Source organism: Nerophis ophidion, unplaced genomic scaffold (assembly GCF_033978795.1).
Source record: "Nerophis ophidion isolate RoL-2023_Sa unplaced genomic scaffold, RoL_Noph_v1.0 HiC_scaffold_171, whole genome shotgun sequence".
NCBI classification, from domain to species: domain Eukaryota; kingdom Metazoa; phylum Chordata; class Actinopteri; order Syngnathiformes; family Syngnathidae; genus Nerophis; species Nerophis ophidion.
Window position 1 is genome coordinate 149,100 of NW_026907093.1, and position 20,524 is coordinate 169,623.

The following is a 20,524-nucleotide window of genomic DNA, read 5'->3' on the forward strand; positions in this document are numbered from 1 at the left end:
ATGTTAAATCCAAACCTAAATCTTAAATCTTAACCTGAATGTTAAATCTAAATCTAAATGTTAAATCTAAACCTAAATCTTAAATCTACAAACCCTGTTTCCATATTAGTTGGGAAATTGTGTTAGATGTGAATATAAACAGAATACAATGACTTGCAAATCATTTCCAACCCATATTCAGTTGAATGCACTACAAAGACAACATATTTGATGTTCAAACTCATAAACTTTTTTCTTTTTTTGCAAATAATAATTAACTTAGAATTTCATGGCTGCAACACGTGCCAAAGTAGTTGGGAAAGGGCATGTTCACCACTGTGTTACATCACCTTTTCTTTTAACAACACTCAATAAACGTTTGGGAACTGAGGAAACTAATTGTTGAAGCTTTGAAAGTGTAATTCTTTCCCATTCTAGTTTTATGTACAGCTTCAGTTCTTCAACAGTCCGGGGTCTCTGCTGTTGTATTTTAGGCTTCATAATGCGTCACATATTTTCCATGGGAGACAAGTCTGGACTGCAGGCGGCCCAGGAAAGTACCCGCACTCTTTTTTTAAAGTTAAAGTTAAAGTATCAATAACTGTCACACACATACTGGATGTGGCGAAATTATTCTCTGCATTTGACCCATCACCCTTGATCACCCCCTGGGAAGTGAGGAGAGCAGTGGGCAGCAGCGGTGCCGCGCCCGGGAATCATTTTTGGTGATTTAACCCCCAATTCCAACCCTTAATGCTGAGTGCCAAGCAGGGAGGTAACCGGTCCCATTTTTATAGTCTTTGGTATGACTCGGCCGGGGTTTGAACTCACGACCTACCCATCTCAGGGCGAACACTCTAACCTCTAGGCCACTGAGTAGCCACACTGTTGTAACACGTGCTGAATGTGGCTTGGTATTGTCTTGCTGAAATAAGCAGGGGCGTCCATGAAAAAGACGGCGCTTAAATGGCAGCATATGTTCTGATACCTGTATGTACCGTTCAATATTAATGGTGCCTTCACAGATGTGTAAGTTACCCATGTCTTGGGCACTAATGCACCCCCATACCATCACAGATGCTGGCTTTTCAACTTTGCTTCGATAACAGTCTGGATGGTTCGCTTCCCTTTTGGTCCGCATGACACGATGTTGAATATTTCCGAAAACAATTTGAAATGTGGACTTATCACACCACAGAACACTTTTCCACTCTGCATCAGTCCATCTTAGATGATCTCGGGCCCAGAGAAGCCGGTGGCATTTCTGGATGTTGTTGCTAAATGGCTTTCGCTTTGCATAGTAGAGCTTTAACTTGCACTTACAGATGTAGCGACAAACTGTATTTAGTGACAGTGGTTTTCTGAAGTGTTCCTGAGCCCATGTGGTGATATCCTTTAGAGATTGATGTCGGTTTTTGATACAGTGCCGTCTGAGGGATCGAAGGTCACGGTCATTCAATGTTGGTTTCCGGCCATGATGCTTACGTGGAGTGATTTCTCCAGATTCTCTGAACCTTTTGATGATATTATGGAGCGTAGATGTTGAAATCCCTAAATTTCTTGCAATTGCACTTTGAGAAATGTTGTTCTTAAACTGTTTGACTGTTTGCTCACGCAGTTGTGGACAAAGGGGTGTACCTCGTCCCATCCTTTCTTGTGAAAGACTGAGCATTTTTTGGGAAGCTGTTTTTATACCCAATCATGGAACCTACCTGTCCCCAATTAGCCTGCACACCTGTGGGATGTTCCAAATAAGTGTTTGATAGACAGAGAGACAGACAGACAGACATACAGATAGATAGATAGATAGTACTTTATTTATTCCTTCAGGATAGTTCCTTCAGGATAATTAACATTTTCAGCACAATCCCATTCAAGATCAAACATTACAGGGAGACAGAACAGGATCGCTGACAGGTCTGCCGACTTCCGGCGCCCTTACAAAAAAGGTGAGATACAGGTAAACAATTGGGGGGGGATGAATGGGGGAAAGAAAAAAAAAAAGATTAAAATGAAAATAAAAAAATGGGTCTAATCCTGGGCCTCTGGAGAGGGGGTCCAGACTGAGGCCAAGGGGGAAAAAACAACTCAAAGCCATAGCACACATAGTACACATCCCTCTTACATGTGGAGGGAAACATCAAACATCAAAGAACACAAAGGACATGAAAGAATATTAAAGCAGCGGAGCTGATGCAACCAGACACTTCTACATACATACATGAATAAAAAGTAATGTGATGAGCATTCCTCAACTTTATCAGTATTTATTGCCATCTTTCCCAACTTATTTGTCACGTGTTGCTGGCATCAAATTCTAAAGTTAATGATTATTTGCAAAAAAATAAAGTTTATCAGTTTGAACATCAACTATGTTGTCTTTGTAGCATATTCAACTGAATATGGCTTGAAAATGATTTGTAAATCATTGTATTCCGTTTATATTTACATCTAACACAATTTCCCAACTCATATGGAAACAGGGTTTGTAAACGTGAGCGTTAAATGTTAAAACTAAATCTAAATCTTAAATCCAAACCTACATCTTAAAACTAAATTATCTAAATGTCAGTGCTAAATATTCGATCTAAGTCTGAATGTTAAATCTAAATCTTAAATCTACATCTCTATCTAAATGAAAGCGCTTCATGTTAAATCTAAACATAAATCTTAAATCTGAATGTAAATCCATTCATCCATCCAAGGCGGGGTACACCCTGGACAAGTCGCTACCTCATCACAGCTGAATCTAAATCTGAGCGCTAAATGTTAAAACTAATCTCTACCCACTAGGCCACCTACTTAGTGGCCTAGTGGTTAGAGTGTCCGCCCTGAGATGGGTAGGTTGGGAGTTCAAACCCCGGCCGAGTCATACCAAAGACTATAAAAAATGGGAGCCATTACCTCCCTGCTTGGCACTCAGCATCAAAGGTTAGAATTGGGGGTTAAATCACCATAAATGATTCCCGGGCGTGGCTCCGCTGCTGCCCACTGCTCCCCTCACTTCCCAGGGGGTGAACAAGGGGATGGGTCAAATGCAGAGGACACATTTCACCACACCTAGTGTGTGTGTGACAATCATTGCTACTTTAACTTAACTTTAACTTTAACTTAAGTATTCAGCCCAAAGTTCAATAAATGGGAATAGTATACCCCGGGAAATCGAACCATCCCATTCTTTTCTCCATTTTTCTGACTCTAAAATTTATTGAATGCGTTTCTTGAAGACAAAAAATATTGTGTTTTTTTTTCCTTCAGCCACATAAATATGAGATTTATTTTTCTGTTGTCTGCAAGACCATTGCAATTATGACTCATTTATCCAACTTCATTATCTTTCTTATAAACCAGGGGTCGGGAACCTTTTTGGCTGAGAGAGCCAAAAATCCATCCATCCATCCATCCATTTTCTACCGCTTATTCCCTTTGGGGTCGCGGGGGGTGCTGGCGCCTATCTCAGCTACAATCCAAATATTTTTAAAATGTATTTCCGTAAGATCCATATAATATTTTTTTCAACACTGAACAGAACTAAACGTGTGCATTTTTAAGTAAGACCAACATTTGTAAAGTATAACAGGTCTCTTATTTTTTGTAATAACATTGTTATTCTGAAGCTAACTGTGGAGGGGTCGTGGCATGCGGGCCTGCAGCGAAGCGGGGTGTGCCAGGACCATAGAAGGCCCACCTGGGCCTTGTTATGTAATCACCTGTCGCTCTGTTATACGCAGCATCCAGGAAGAGAGACGGGGTTGGGGCTGGAGCCAGAGCGCGAGTAAGAAGGAAAGAGAAAAAGACAATTGCTGGAAAGCAACTGAGAGTCTTATTTAAAAATAAAACAATATTTAAACCCTGAAACAGTCTCTCATGTCGGTGCTTGGTGGTCTGAAGAATCCCCAGGATTACAAGCCCCACATTAACCAATAATAAATAAATAACTACTTACCTTTATGTAACTTCTTCAACAGGTGCAGCAGAAAATGAATGGATGGATTAAAAATGAATGTTTTATATTTTGAACGTTATTTTTAACACTGTGATTACAAGTGGAATTATTCATTACTTATCGTGTTAAGCAATGTCAGCTCAGATTTATCCGAGAGCCAAATGCAGTCATCAAAAGAGCCACATCTGGCTCGCGAGCCATAGGTTCCCTACCCCTGTTATAAACCATGGGACCTGAGTAGATTCATGATATATTTGATTGCTTCATATCAAGTATTATCAGTGTATTTTCTGGAGGGATGTAGTTGATGAGAGAAGTGGCAGCCAAGTATTGCTTTTGAATGGAGAATGGCTTCTGAATGGAATGGTGTGGAGGCCAAAGATTGACAGGCCGAGTAGCCAGTGAGAAGGTATATTTTGGAGCTGACAAATTGTAAACAGAGGTCACAACACTGGAAGTATATTAGCCCAGGGGGCGTGGCTAAAGGATAGTTCTAGAATGTGCAGTGTGTGAGGAAAAGTTCTCTCAAAACTCTCCAAATCTTGCAAGCAAAAATTTAAATAATTTAGGAGCCCCGAAGCCAAACATCAAATATTAACTCTTGAAAATGTGAATGATTGTGCCCCTCGCCCCAGATTCACGTATCGCCACCAACATCACCAGCGGCGTCTATCGTGACAGGAGGAACGTAAAAGTCTCAAGAAGCCATATTTGAGAGGCAAAAGGAAGTCGGCCATTTTGGTTTCCGTCAGCCATGTTGAAGTCAAAAAGGGGTGGTACTTGAACAAACTCCTCCTCGGGACTTTGACCAAACTTTGACCTGATGGCTCGCCACACAACTTTACACATTTATAACTTGGCTCCACAAACTGAGATTGCATTCAGAGTTGGTACAAATGATGATGATGACACCCTGTCGTGCAGAATGGGTCAGTACCTGTTGGTACCCATTGGTGGTGGGCGGAGCCTGGCGGCCAAAACTGCCCCTCGCCATCAACCATCAAGTTGTCTTTACTTCTGTTTAGATGATGGGATCTCCTTGCAAACTGATATGAGACCTTTAATTCGGGGTCTGATCATGACTAGTCATTGATATCAACATAAACATCGCCCGTTTGTGGTGGAAAATGATAACAGTCATAACTTCCTTCCACATGCTCCAATCTTCCTGTTTTGTTTATTTATAGTGGGTCGAGATCATTGTCATTCAACATCCTGTACGCAAATACAAAATGACTTTTTCATACTTGGCACATTTTCTAAAAGAATCTTGTTTATATGCTCAATAAGGTTCTATTCAAATGTAATACAAGTAATACGTAAGACTTTATTTGCACACTTCAGTAGATAAGTTTTCAGGTGAAAAAGATGCCACCTCACTAAAAAGATTAATTGTTTAACTATTTATTTTCCATGCATTAATTTAGATCCAGAACACACATTGTTATATATCTTATTATATTATAATCATTACTATAATTGAATGTAAGTTTGTGTAAAATATTTTCACACAACAAAGTGTGAATACATGTTGTAATGTGTGCGGTTGAGTTATAATTGATATAATACAATTAGGTATGGCAAATGCATTTTGTTTACTTGCCAACTATTCAAATTATATTTAATATACATATTTGTATAATGTCATGTAATATGACTTCAACATTATTGATGTTAATATAAGAGTTTATTTGCTAGCCAGTTCTACTTGTGAGTATTTATTTTATTTTGTTATTGAACAATTAAACACACATAAACAATGTTTGGACACATTAAGGTACTTTCAATACAATATGAGTCAGTGTTTTCAATATTTTACTCAGCAATATAAAAAACATCACATTAAATCCAATCCTCTTACAAACAAAACCCGTTAAAGAAAGTAAAAGTAAATATGAGAGACCATTCCAGTAAGATTAAAATAAAATTTATATAATTAAATCATACACTTGTGCTTAAATGTGCTTATTTAAAACGACGTAATATATTCCAATAAATGTAATAATGTAAGTGTTTTCTATTTTATACAAATCTTCTAAGACTGAATGAATAAATTAAAATCATTAACACAATGTGAGGATTTGGATTTCACTTTAAGAAAGAGACTTTTGTTTAAGAGAGCAAATGTTTCACACTTTTTAAAAATGGATATAAATTCACGACACGATCGATCCACGCATGCGTGATTTACGTCACTTCCTGTACTTTTTTTTACGACGGAGGTCCTGCGTCGTCACTTTCTGTGATATTTCAATATTTTATTAATTTTTCGTATAAAATAGATTAGGAGTAAAAGGGTACAACAATAAAAACACGTGGAAGGGTAAATTAAAAAAAATCAGGCAGTAATATCGCTACAATTTCTAGCACTTTCACTCTTGTCATTGCAATGAATGTCGCACGGGGGCGCCACTGAACCCCAACATTAAAGCTTTGTTTGTTTTCCTTTAATTTATTTTTTAAAAACAAGACACTCGTTTATATCACATTGTTTTTCAAATAAATATTACGTAAAAGAAAAGCATGGTAACAGTGACAGCAAGCAATATCTTATATAGAGCTACCTTTTCGCCCGCTCAGCTGTGACGTCATTCCCAGCTTCCGGGGTAAACGGAAGACAGCAGAACAGGAGGAGAAGGAGAAAGAAGTGTGCACGACGCTAATAAGTCAGTCTTATTATTTGTTATCCAGTTTATAATATTTACGTCGTATAAAATACATATGGGATTCGTTTTTAAGGATAAATTGGTCTCGATGCACTAGAAGCACTGTGCCGCTTTTCGTGCTATCTTTGCTTGTTAGTTAGCTTAGCTCGCTAGTTAGCTTAGCTTGTTAGCTGCTAACAGAAGACACAGAAGTTATCAACACATCGCTAAGTAGAGATCAAGTGTGAGAGTAAAGTGTTGTGATTGTGTGAAAATGTGCCAAAGAATGATAGCAAAGTATGAGGAGGAACTTTGTCCAACAAAAGAGGAGAAGGAGCGACAACATCAACTACTGGACGCTGTTTTCAAGAAACATCAAGTTGTGTTACACAGAACAGGTTTGTTTACTTCTTACTCTCACATCTTTACTAACTTTATATTTCATTATTTACACTTTTCTGCAATATATTGTGTATAAGAAGTTGTGTTGTCTTGTGAGGATGATGCATTCCGTCTGCTACTTGCAACGTGGTCTTGCAACCACGTGGTTGTCTGTGTTCTGTGGAATGTAACTACTAAAGATGAGTTACACATCCCAGTCCATTTGTACTACAAACTGTCAGTGGTGGAACAAGTCAGAGTTAACCCTTTTGAAATTGTGATAATGTTCCCCTTTAAAAAGTTTGTCAGCCATTTTTCCTTAAATTTGCATTTTCCCAACATGTATTTATTTTCTCACTTTCACCACAGCATCAACCCGTTCACAGGATGTAGAGAAATGATCAAAGGGGATCTGATTTGTTTTATTTTGCCTGTCATTCACAATCCATATGTAAGACAATAACATGTTTTTATTTTGTATGCATTCTAAGTCCTAAACAAACGTTAGCAAAATCTTGACCATCCTAATTTTACCATTTGAGTCAATGAGAGCGCCTCTATTCTGCTCACTAATAAGAATTAGTTGATCAATATAATATAGCCAGAAGTCATTGTTTTAATCGCTATCTCTTTAAAACATGCTGTAAAAATGCATATTCTCTGGAAATATGTCTTTTAATAGCCACAAACTGGAGGATACATTTTAATTAGGATACGATTTAAATAAATAGTGTAAAGGTTTTATGGAATTTTCCAGGGTGTACCCCACCTTCTGCCCCCCTGTGAGTCCAAAAGGGACAAGCGGTAGAAAATGGATGGATGGGTGGGAAAAAGGTACATCATCGACAGGCCTCAAAATTTTACTTTTTAAGGTCAAGACAAGTGTTGCCTTAAAGGAGGGTTCATATTTTAGGGCACCAAGGCAAATGTTATTTTCTTTCCAGTTTGTTAATTAAATGTAGAATCGCTCACATTTATTCGTGCAATAAATCTTTAGACAATTTTGACCCTTACTTTGGGTCAAAGCATAATAATTGTGTAAATGCATCAATAAGTTCATTACGCTTGTTTAAGGTGCTTTTTTTTTTAAAACCTTTATTTTGTTAGCGCAGTCAGACCTATTATTGTGAAGGGGGAAGTGTGTTGCTGTTCTCAGAACGATGTGTGGAGGCGACACTTGCGACTGCTGTCCTCTTTGTACATTATTCCAACATTGATGATGTCGTTCACAACAACACAAGCAGATGAGATGTGTTGTGGGTGTATGGATTTTCTTTGCCAGCTTTAGCTTCGTAGTTTTGTCGCTATTTCGAATGACCGTCTAAAAGGACGGGACAATTGGGTGTTTAAAGAATGAATGAGTGGTCCAGAACACATTATCTTCCATCCATCCATCTTCTTCCGCTTATCCGAGGTCGGGTCTTGGGGGCAGCAGCCTAAGCAGGGAAGCCCAGACTTTCCTCTCCCAATCCACTTCGTCTAGCACTTCCCGGGGGATCCCAAGGCGTTCCCAGGCCAGCCGGGAGACATAGTCTTCCCAACGTGTCCTGGGTCTTCCCTGTGGCCTCGTACCGGTTGGACATGCCCTAAACACCTCCCTAGGGAGGCATTCGGGTGGCATCCTGACCAGATGCCCGAACCACCTCATCTGGCTCCTCTCCATGTGGAGGAACAGCGGCTTTACTTTGAGTTCCTCCCGGATGACAGAGCTTCTCACCCTATCTCTAAGGGAGAGACCCGCCACACGGCAGAGGAAACTAATTTGGGCCGCTTGTACCCGTGATCTTGTCCTTTTGGTCATAACCCAAAGCTCATGACCATTGGTGAGGATGGGAACGGAGATCGACCGGTAAATTGAGAGATTTGCCTTCCGGCTCGGCTCCTTCTTCACCACAACGGATCGATACAGCGTCCGCATTACTGAAGACGCCGCACCGATCCGCCTGTCGATCTCACGATGCACTCTTCCCTCACTCGTGAACAAGACTCCTAGGTACTTGAACTCCTCCACTTGGGGAAAGATCTCCTCCCCAACCCGGAGATGGCACTCCACCCTTTTCCGGACGAGAACCATGGACTTCCCATCCCAGTCGCTTCACACTCTGCTGCAAACCGATCCAGTGAGAGCTGAAGATCTTGGCCAGATGAAGCCATCAGGACCACATCATCTGCAAAAAGTAGAGACCTAATCCTGCTGTCACCAAACCAGATCCCCTCAACGCCTTGACTGCGCCTAGAAATTATATCCATAAAAGTTACGAACAGAATCGGTGACAAAGGACAGCCTTGGCGGAGTCCAACCCTCACTGGAAACGGGTCCGACTTACTGCCGGCAATGCGGACCAAGCTCTGATCATAGTGGGAGCGGACCGCCACAATCAGACTCTCTGAGCACTCCCCACAGGACTTCCCGAGGGACACGGTCGAATGCCTTCTCCAAGCCCACAAAACACATGTAGACTGGTTGGGCAAACTCCCATGCACCCTCAAGGACCCTGCCCAGAGTATAAAGCTGGTCCACAGTTCCACGACCAGGACGAAAACCACACTGTTCCTCCTGAATCCGAGGTCCGACTATCTGGCTTAGGCTCCTCTCCAGTACACCTGATTAGACTTTACCGGCAAGGCATTATTTTCCCTAACAAATGTTGCTTCTCCTAAGAATGACAACATTGCTCTTACATTGATGTCAATTTCCCTGATATTGTGCAATGAAAAGCAGATTTTGTTATATTAGCCAGTTCTGTGACACCGGAAGTTATTGTTGAAATAATCCATCCATCCATCCATTTCCTACCGCTTATTCCCTTGTGGGGTCGCGAGGGGCGCTGGCGCCCATCTCAGCTACAATCGGGCGGAAGGCGGCATACACCCTGGACAAGTCGTTACATCATCGCAGATTGTTGAAATAATATGCCTTTTTTTTGTTGAGTTCAGTGATTATTGATTGGATTATTACTTTGGGAAGGTCAGAGAAGAAGAGTTGTAAAAATGTTCTCACAGGTCATAAAAGTCTTCCTTTCTTCAGTTTTAAAAGTCTCACTGTCTCGATGGAGATCTTCCTTTATTACCTCCTGCTTCGATTGAAAGTCCAGTTTAGAAAATTGTTTTATTTTAGATATGTAATCCTCCATGTTAAAAGTGCAAGCAAGAGGAAAAAATAAACACACGCTGCTCACTCTTGCTGCTTGTTGTCACTTCTTCTTCAGCCGAGTAGTCGCAAGAGGGATCACTAGCGCCCTCTACCACCAGGAGGTGGGAGTCATTTAATGACTCATAATTGACACACGCAGCTACGGTATATTAATAAAACATAGCTGCTTAGTGTTCTTTTTGGCGTATTCAATAGCTTGGACCTTAAATCCTACTGAATAGCTCTTAATCTTTTTCCCTTTATGCGATTTCATCCATCCATCCATCCATTTTCTACCGCTTATTCCCTTTCGGGGTCGCGGGGGGCGCTGGCGCCTATCTCAGCTACAATTGGGCGGAAGGCAGGGTACACCCTGGACAAGTCGCCACCTCATCGCAGGGCCAACACAGATAGACAGACAACATTCACACTCACATTCACACTCTAGGGACCATTTAGTGTTGCCAATCAACCTATCCCCAGGTGCATGTTTTTGGAAGTGGGAGGAAGCCGGAGTACCCGGAGGGAACCCACGCATTCACGGGGAGAACATGCAAACTCCACACAGAAAGATCTCGAGCCTGGATTTGAACCCAGGACTGCAGGAACTTCGTATTGTGAGGCAGACGCACTAACCCCTCTGCCACCGTGAAACCCTTTATGCCATTTCAAATTATTGAAATCAGCATCCTCCATTTTGAAAATGATGACAGGTGAAGTGTCACTCGTGACGTGACGAGTTTGACCCGGCCGAAATTCTAGACATGCGCTAATAAAAATAATATTTTGTGAAACGAGTTTGACCCGGCGTTAATCCTGAGCCGGCGGTAATGCTAAGCATGCGCTAATTATTTTGCGAAACGAGTTTGACCCGGCAGTAATTCTAGGCAGGCACATACTATATACCCGGCGGCAATTCAAGGAAATACGGTATGTCTGATACTGATTTTGATTGAATGTGTGGACTGCATGAATGATGCCTTCTCAGTTCTCACTCTAACGCAATTTGAGTGTCTGGAAACGCACTAAATTAATTTAATCCATCATTACTAATATTAATAAGGTAAACAGTTATCTTTTGAAGGTGTAGTCAGTAATCTAAATACTTCATCCCAGTTTAACTGTGGTGACACTATCTAAATGAAAGTAAAACAGATGTCATCTTTCTTGGCCAACATGTTGACTGTGCTCATGCTTCTTTTATAACAGACATGTCTCTTAAGATGAATAGGAAAATGACTAATTATTGTCCACCAGCAGGGGGAGCTCATCCCTAGTACTACTGTGTGGAGGCTGGCATGTGGTACATTATTTCCTGTGTGTGTATGACTTATTCAGAGGGAGAACAGCACACTTTCACGTATGGCGTCTACCATTAAGGATTGCAGGAATGACTTTTAGGATGTTTTTATATGAATAAGGTGGATTGGATGTTGGCCTAGGAAGGTATTCCCCTGAAGGTCTTCTGCATGTGTCAGCTGGAAGTACCCTGACTGCTGTGAGGGGAAACTGATGAGATTGTGAAATCATTTCTTGGTGTAGGACAATGTCTCATGTGATTGAGCAAAGCTGGACTTTTCTGAAGAATGTTTGTTTTCTCCTGTTCCACAGACCTCAATAAAGAACATCTTCCTCATGAGCAGGAAGAAGAGCCACAGCCCCACCACATTAAAGAGGAAAAAGAGGTACCACATTCCCAACACATTAAAGACGGAGGAGAGGACCCACAGCCCCCCCACAATAAAGCGAAACATGAGACGCCACAGACCCATAATGTTAAACTGACCCTTCACATTAAAAGGCAAGCGGAGGACCCACTGATCTTACACATCAAAAAGGAAGAGGAGGATCCACTGACCCCTCACTTTAAGGAGCAAGAGAACCGGCTGACACCTCACATTAAAAAGGACGAGGAGGACCCACTGACCTCCTGCTTTAAAGAGGAAGAAGAGGACCAAGAGCCGCCGCACATTAAAGAGGAAGAGGAGGAAGAGGGCATCAGTCAGCCTAAATGGTTGGAGGAGTTCCCAGTGACTGGTGTCCCTGTGAAGAGTGAAGATGATGAGGTGAAAGGTGAAAGTGAGGAGAGGGGAGGGGGGGAGCCTCCAAGCAGCAGCTCAACACAACACATGACAACAGAAGCTGATGGAGACCACTGTGGAGGATCACAAGCAGACAAGCTCTTAGCTCCACTATCAGATAGTGAGGACACAACGTCACACTCTCCTGACACTGATGATGAAGACTCTAAAGATGATAAGACATGTCACACTGACAACACTCACTTCACATCTTCTCACTGTCACAAAACCTTTAAATACCATTGTCGTCTAAAATCACACATGAGAACACACACTGGAGAAAAACCTTTTTCTTGTTCACTCTGTAGTAAAGGTTTTACACAAAGTATCAATTTGAAAGTACACATGAGAACACACACTGGAGAAAAACGTTTTTCCTGTTCAACCTGTGGTAAAGGTTTTACACAAAGTCAGAGTTTGAAAAGACATATTAGAACACACACTAGAGAAAAACCTTTTTCTTGTTCACTCTGTAGTAAAGGTTTTACACAAAGTATCAATTTGAAGGTACACATGAGAACACACACCGGTGAAAAACCTTTTTCCTGTTCAACCTGTGGTAAAGGTTTTAGAGAAAGTCAACATTTGAAAAGACACATGAGAACACACACTGGTGAAAAACCTTTTTCCTGTTCTACCTGTGGTAAAGGTTTTGTTGAAAGTCAGAGTTTGAAAGTACATATGAGAACACACACTGGTGAAAAACCTTTTTCTTGTTCAATATGTGGTAAAGGTTTTGCACAAAATCAGAGTTTGAAAAGACACATGAGAACACACACTGGAGAAAACCTTTTTATCTGTTCAATCTGTGGTAAAGGTTTTGTTAAAAGTCAGGGTTTGAAAGTACACATGAGAACACACATTGGTGAAAAACCTTTCTCCTGTTCAATCTGTGGTAAATGTTTTACACAAAGTCAGGATTTGAAAAGACACATGAGAACACACTCTGGTGAAAAATCACATTCCTGTTCAATCTGCAACAGAAGCTTTGGTGACCGATCAACCCTTGTAAGACACATGAGAAGACACCCTGGAGAGAAAGTGTTGAGTTGCAGTGTGTGTGGTGAAAGATTGTCTTCTAAGTAGCAGTGTAAGAAACACAAGTGTGCTGGTGAGAACAGCAGCAGCAAATGAAACTGCAGGATTTGAAATAAACTGTCCAGACTTTCATTTTGACTTTCTAACAACATCAGCACATATAACATGTGTGACATTGTTGTTTGTCTAACAATCTGTTTAATATGCGCCTACATTTATAGATTAAACATTTTATATTAATGCTTTTTTCAGTCAAGCACATGCATTAATATGCAACATTGTGTACTTTTGTTAAAAAATGGACAGAACAATTTGAGTAAAAAAGTGAGAGTAAACAGTAAAATACATATTTTACATGCAATAAACATGTGTGTATGTATACACATACACACACACACTCATATATATATATATATATATACTGTATATTCATCATACAATTTTAGACCTATTTATATGAAATATTGAAATATTACATATTTGTATTTGTAATTGTTAATGATCCCATAGATTATCACCTTTATATGATATACATATGTACTGGTTCACATCTGAAACATCTTCTGGACCACTTCAGGAAGCATATTATTATTTACTTTATACATCATTTGAACAGTTGTCTTTTAAACAATTTTAAAATGTGTGTCTTTTTGAATCATTTGTTGGGTCTCTATAATCTATTTTATTCATTACCGTCATTACTCTGTATTATGATGATTGTGTTGTGATTATTTTATATGTATGTCCCCAGACCTTTATGCAATATAAAAGTGAGAGAAAATGGCTGAGTTTTTGTGGAAGGATGGCTTTGTTTTTACAAACTTACATTTGTGGATAAATCAAATAAATCCAGTATTGTGTTTTAAACTTTTTTTTCAATGTTTTTTTTTTCTTTTTCAACATCCCCAAAACAACATCAATATCAGTCAAAGTTTGGAGTGTCAGACAAAAGCCAATATTGTACATCATCCCACAGAGATTTACTTTGCATACATTCTTAAAATAAACTGTTTATTGTGTTTCCCAGTCACAGAACCAACAAATGTTGTATCTAATTGCAAAACAACATCCAAAATATTTTAAGTGGTCAATTCCGTCTTGGAAAGAATGGAAACTTTAAGTTATGAGTATTTTTTTGTTCCAGATATAAAAAAAATAATAATAAGAAGAAATAGTAAAGAATTAAAAAAGATGCAGTAACTAGAATATTTTGAATGAAAGACTTTTTAAATGTTGTAATATTTTGTTTATTTGCAGGTCGTACTTAATGAAATCTTCAAATATTAACATATTTTTATCAGTCAATAAGTGCATCCGTAACCAAATGCCTTTTTCAAACCATTGCTGTACAAAGATGGATTTGTTTCTCATTTTAATATAAGAACAATTCCATAGTGGAGTATTGTGTGTGATGAAGTTGTGTTTGTAAATTAGTTTCCAGTACAACAACACTTGCTGGTAGGGATGGGTACTGTTCACTTCTAATTCCATGTTTTATGTGTTATATATGTCAATATATTGTGTGTTTGTATTTTGCCAACATGGTAGAATCACATGATAGGCAGGTTGTATCATGTTTTTCTGTCACCTTGAGGAAATGGCATAAAGAGGAAGATGACAATATAATGTCACTTGGACAATGATGTACAGAACAGAGGAGATTTAGTTCATTTTTATTTTTGCTTTTAGGCTATTTGTTTTTTTCTTTTTGTTTTTTTGACAAGACCTCTCCATTATCCAGCTTTGTATTTCTGGTAGCTGGTAAAAAAGAGATGGAAGGGGATAAGGAAGAGATGGAAGGGGATAAGGAAGAGATGTATGAGGAAGGTATGGACATGGATAGGACTAGAGGGGAGAGAGGAAAGAAGGGGACAGGAGGTCATGAAGGAAATTAGCGCACTAAAAGAGTAGAAAGGAGGAAAAAGATAGTGGTGGACAATTGCAAGATTGAAGTCAGATCAAGACATGAAGGATATTAGTTTGATGACACAGGTTAAGGGATTAAAAAAGGACATTGGAGAGGTGGAGATGGCCAAAGTGCTAAAGGACGGAAGTCTTTGGATTAAATGTAAAAATAAAGAGCAAAAGAACAAAAGCAATGCGATTGCAAAAGCTGTGCAATAAGATACTAAAGGAAAGCATGGAAGTGGGAGAATGAAAGGGGGCAAGAGGAGTGGTGACAGGAATCCCAAGAGGAGAACATTTAGAAGATTTGAAAAGAGAAATAAAAGGGGGAACTGTCACAATGATGAAAAGATTGATGGCATATAGAAACGGAAAAAAGATGGAGAGCGAATCTGTGCTACTGCAGTTTGTCCAGGAAGTCCTCCCGGAAAGAATCATGTTTTCTGCTTTTTAAGTTTTTAAATTGGAGCTTGCATGCCACCCCCAGTATGTCGTTTCCACCCCCAGTACCTTGTTTCAAGTGCCAACACTCTGGGCACATAGTAGTGTGTGTCATGCCAAGATGAGATGTGGAAGGTGTGGAGGGCAGCATGAATATGGACAATGTGGAAGTCATGAACAGATGAAGTGTTGTAACTGTGGGCTGTGTCATCAGGAAACTGAAGTACAGCAAATGAGAGGAGCGTATGTAATAAACTGTACAGAACAGGCATGAAATTAGACTGAGAAGATCAATATAATGGTGACTGGGAACAATTTAGGGACATTTCAAACATGACATTAAATAAAGAGAATATAAATCAAGATATTGAGCAACTTAATACAGATATTACAAAGTGCATAATAGAAGCAGCCAAACAGAGCATACCAAGGAGTAGAATCGGGAGAAGAAGGACGATGGACACAAGAGTGCACAGATGCAATACAAGAACGGAATATAGCATTTACTGTAGAATATTAAGAAGAACACATCATTTCCAAGACATGATCCAATATAAAAGGCATCAAGCTAGAGTAAGGTATGTTATTAAAAAAACAAGAAAACACTATTGGAGAACTTTTTGTGAAACACTAAATAGAACTACTCCTTTAAGCCAAGTGTGGGGAATGATCAAGAGAATGTCAGGGCTCAGAAAAGAACATAAACATCATGTGATGAAAGATGGAACACAGTTTGTGGTAGAAAATAAAGAAAAAGCAGAACTTTTAGCAAAAACCTTTGTTAAAGTGCACAGTCATGATCATTTGAGAAATGTAGAAAAACAAGAAGAGAAACAATTAGTTTAAATATTGGGGAAATGATGGAATATAAGGATACAATATGGATATGACATTTTCTTTGAATGAAATGGTTCCAATATTGAAAAAGGTTAAAATACAACACACACACACACACACACACACACACACACACACACACACACACACACACACACACACACACACACACACACACACACACACACACACACACACACACACACACACACACACACACACACACACACGCACACACACACACACACACACACACAAACGACACCAGGAAAAGGCCGGGTGGTCAAAAACTTAGGTAGTATCGGCAAATAAGTGGTCTTGAAATGATATAACAGGAAATATGAAGAAGGAAAATGAGCAGCTGAGTGGAAAGAAGCTGTAATAATTCCAATATGCAAGCCAGGGAAAGATCCGGAAGAGGCAGGAAATTATAGGCCGATAGCATTGACCTCACATTTGGGCAAAGTAATGGGAAAAATGATTAATGCTTGTATATTATTTAGAGTCAAAAGAAATAATAACAAACTACCAAAGTGTATTTGGAAAAGCAAGAAGCACAAATGACCCAGCAGTGCAGCTGGAAGAGGAAATTAGAAAAGGACAAATAAATAAAGAAAGTATAATTGTGGTATTTTTTGACATAGAGAAAGCGTATGATATGTTGTGGAAACAGGGGTTGCTGATGAAACTAAATAAGATTGGGATTAGAGGAAGAATGTACAGATGGATAAAAGACTTTTCAACAAGTAGAACATTATTAGTAAAAATAGAGAATGAATATAGCAGAGAATACGAAGTGGAAAATGGGACCCCACAAGGGAGTATAATAAGTCCAGTACTATTTTCCATCATGATAAATGAAGTTTTTAGTGAAGTGGAAGGGTTAGTGGAGGTGGCATTGTTTGTGATGATGGAGTGATGTGGAAGAGAGGTAGAAATACAAATTATATAGAAAAGAAGATTCAAAAAGCGGTAAATAATGTTCAAGACTGGGGAACAGCTCGGGGTTTAAGATTCTCTGTTGGAAAGACAAAAGTCATACATTTTACGAAGAGGAAAGTTCAAAACAAGCTCCAAATTAAAATATATGGAGAAAATATAGAAGAGGTACAAGTATTTCAATAAAATAATATAGAGTTGGGTTCCATCTCGGTCCACACTCCATATCAGAAGGTGGCGCTATTAAAGCAGAAAAGAAGAAGAAGCAGAGCAGTACTGCCTTGTAACGTCAAGTGTGCTAACTGTCGTGAAAGCACAACGACGCAGAAAGACGTGAGCAGGACGCTAATAAGTCACTATTATTATTTATTTTTAAGTTTTAAATATTTACGTCGTATAAAATACATATTTGATTCTTTAGTAGAGGATAAAGTCGTCTGGATGCGCTAGAAGCACTGTGCCGCTTCTCGTGCTATCTTTGCTTGTTAGTCAGCTTAGCTCGCTAGTTAGCTTAGCTTGTTAGCTGCTAACAGAAGACACAGAAGTTATCAACACATCGCTAAGTAGAGATCAAGTGTGAGAGTAAAGTGTTGTGATTGTGTGAAAATGTCTACATTACAAATGTTGAGAGCGTTGGTGGATCAGCGACTAACTGCTGCCGTTGAAGAAATATTTGTAGTGTTAGAAAGAATGATAGCAGAATACCAGGCGGAACTTTCTAGAACAAAAGAGGAGAACAATCAACTACTGGACGCTGTTTTCACGAAACATCAAGTTGTGTCACACAGAACAGGTTTGTTTACTTATTGCTTTCAAATGTTTACTCATTTGATATTTGACTAATAAGAAGAAAATGATATTTGGAATATTTAATAGATGGCGGAGTAGAGCAAGTTGAAAACTGAAGCTCCCCTGTGCATGCTCTAAAAAAAACTCTAAGCTACTTGGATTTCTGCCATAACTTTTTTTTTTTCTTTTATGAACACCACTTTCCTCATTTTTCGCACACATGCTACACATTTCAATGAAAAAGGCAACAATGGAATCAGGATCGTCCTCGTCTCAAACATCCGTCGTCACTGAGGCCTACCTTGAGACTCTACTCAGGAAATGTTTCAATGACGCTGAGGTTAGATCCCAAAAGCGATTCCAGCGATTGGAGGATCAACTTGGGTCAATTCAAGATACTTTATCCAAGCACGCTGCCGACATAGAAACTGTCCGCAATGAAGTGTCTTCTATTGAAACACCAGTCCATAGCAATGAGGACACTATGCTCAAGTTCACCAGAAGGCTCACAAACATTGAGAAAAAAATGACAGATCTGGAGGACAGAAGCATTAGAATAATTGACATGAAGGAAGGCGAAGAAGGAAATAACACGCTGTCTTACCTGCCCGCCAACATCCCCAAGTGGTTCCCTGCCTTGGCTGCTCGTCCTCCGGAGCTCATGAGGGCCCCCCGCTCCAATCTGCCCGTCCCAGGACCATGATTGTCAGGTGTCTACGGTACATGGATAAGGACCGCATCCTCAACCAGGCTAGAAAAACATCCTCTTCAGCTCTCCGGGAACTCCTTGGCTTTGCCCCGGACTACAGTGACTACAGTGACTACAGTGACTACAGTGACTACAGTGACTACAGTGACTACAGTGATTACAGTGACTACAGTGACCACAGTGACTACAGTGACTACAGTGACTACAGTGACCACAGTGACTACAGTGACTACAGTGATTACAGTGACTACAGTGACTACAGTGATTACAGTGACTACAGTGAATACAGTGATTACAGCGACTGCAGTGATTGCAGTGACCACAGCGACTACAGTGACTACAGTGACTACAGTGACTACAGTGACTACAGTGATTACAGTGACTACAGTGACCACAGCGACTACAGTGACTACAGTGACTACAGTGACTACAGTGACTACAGTGATTACAGTGACTACAGTGACCACAGCGACTACAGTGACTACAGCGACTACAGTGACTACAGTGACTACAGTGACTACAGTGATTACAGTGACTACAGTGACCACAGCGACTACAGTGACTACAGTGATTACAGTGACTACAGTGACTACAGTGACTACAACGACAACAGTGACTACAGTGACTACAGTGTTTACAGTGACTACAGTGATTACAGCGACTGCAGTGATTGCAGTGACCACAGTGACTACAGTGACTACAGTGACTACAGTGATTACAGTGACTACAGTGACTACAGTGACTTCAGTGACTACAGTGATTACAGTGACCACAGTGACTATCAATCAATCAATCAATGTTTACTTATATAGCCCTAAATCACTAGTGTCTCAAAGGGCTGCACAAACCACCACGACATCCTCGGTAGGCCCACATAAGGGCAAGGAAAACTCACACCCAGTGGGACATTGGTGACAATAATGACTATGAGAACCTTAGAGAGGAGGAAAGCAATGGATGTCGAGCGGGTCTAACATGATACTGTGAAAGTTCAATCCACAATGGATCCAACACAGTCGCGAGAGTCCAGTCCAAAGCGGATCCAACACAGCAGCGAGAGTCCCGTTCACAGCGGAGCCAGCAGGAAATCATCCCAAGTGGAGGCGGATCAGCAGCGCAGAGATGTCCCCAGCCGATACACAGGCGAGCAGTACATGGCCACCGGATCGGACCGGACCCCCTCCACAGGGTAGAGTGGGACATAGAAGAAAAAGAAAAGAAACAGCAGATCAACTGGTCTAAAAAGGGAGTCTATTTAAAGGCTAGAGTATACAAATGAGTTTTAAGGTGAGACTTAAATGCTTCTACTGAGGTGGCATCTCGAACTGTTACCGGGAGGGCATTCCAGAGTACTGGAGCCCGAACGGAAAACGCTCTATAGCCCGCAGACTTTTTTTGGGCTTTGGGAATCACTAACAAGCCGGAGTCCTTTGAACACAGATTTCTTGCCGGGACATATGGTACAATACAATCGGCAAGATAGGATGGAGCTAGACCGTGTAGTATTTTATACGTAAGTAGTAAAACCTTAAAGTCACATCTTAAGTGCAAAGGAAGCCAGTGCAGGTGAGCCAGTATAGGTATATATGTATGTATATATGTATATAAAGGTATATACAGTACAGGCGTAATGTGATCAAACTTTCTTGTTCTTGTCAAAAGTCTAGCAGCCGCATTTTGTACCAACTGTAATCTTTTAAT

General features: G+C 40.1%; 1 protein-coding gene across 2 annotated transcripts in view; it reads left to right on the plus strand.

Annotated features, from left to right (window-relative positions):
- The window catches only part of LOC133547746 (gastrula zinc finger protein XlCGF57.1-like), a 34,814-nt gene extending 20,739 nt beyond the window's left edge, over window positions 1-14,075 (plus strand). Inside the window, exons 2-3 of one of the 2 annotated variants that reach the window (XM_061893296.1) lie at window positions 6,856-6,968; window positions 11,696-14,075. In XM_061893296.1, coding sequence (XP_061749280.1) covers window positions 6,857-6,968; window positions 11,696-13,251 — 1,668 coding nt within the window. In that variant the 5' untranslated portion in view covers window position 6,856 and the 3' untranslated portion in view covers window positions 13,252-14,075. Of the gene's footprint in view, window positions 1-6,256; window positions 6,969-11,695 lie in introns of those variants that run through there. The other variant, XM_061893295.1, reaches the window with a different exon arrangement.
- Window positions 14,076-20,524: the final 6,449 nt, after the last annotated feature.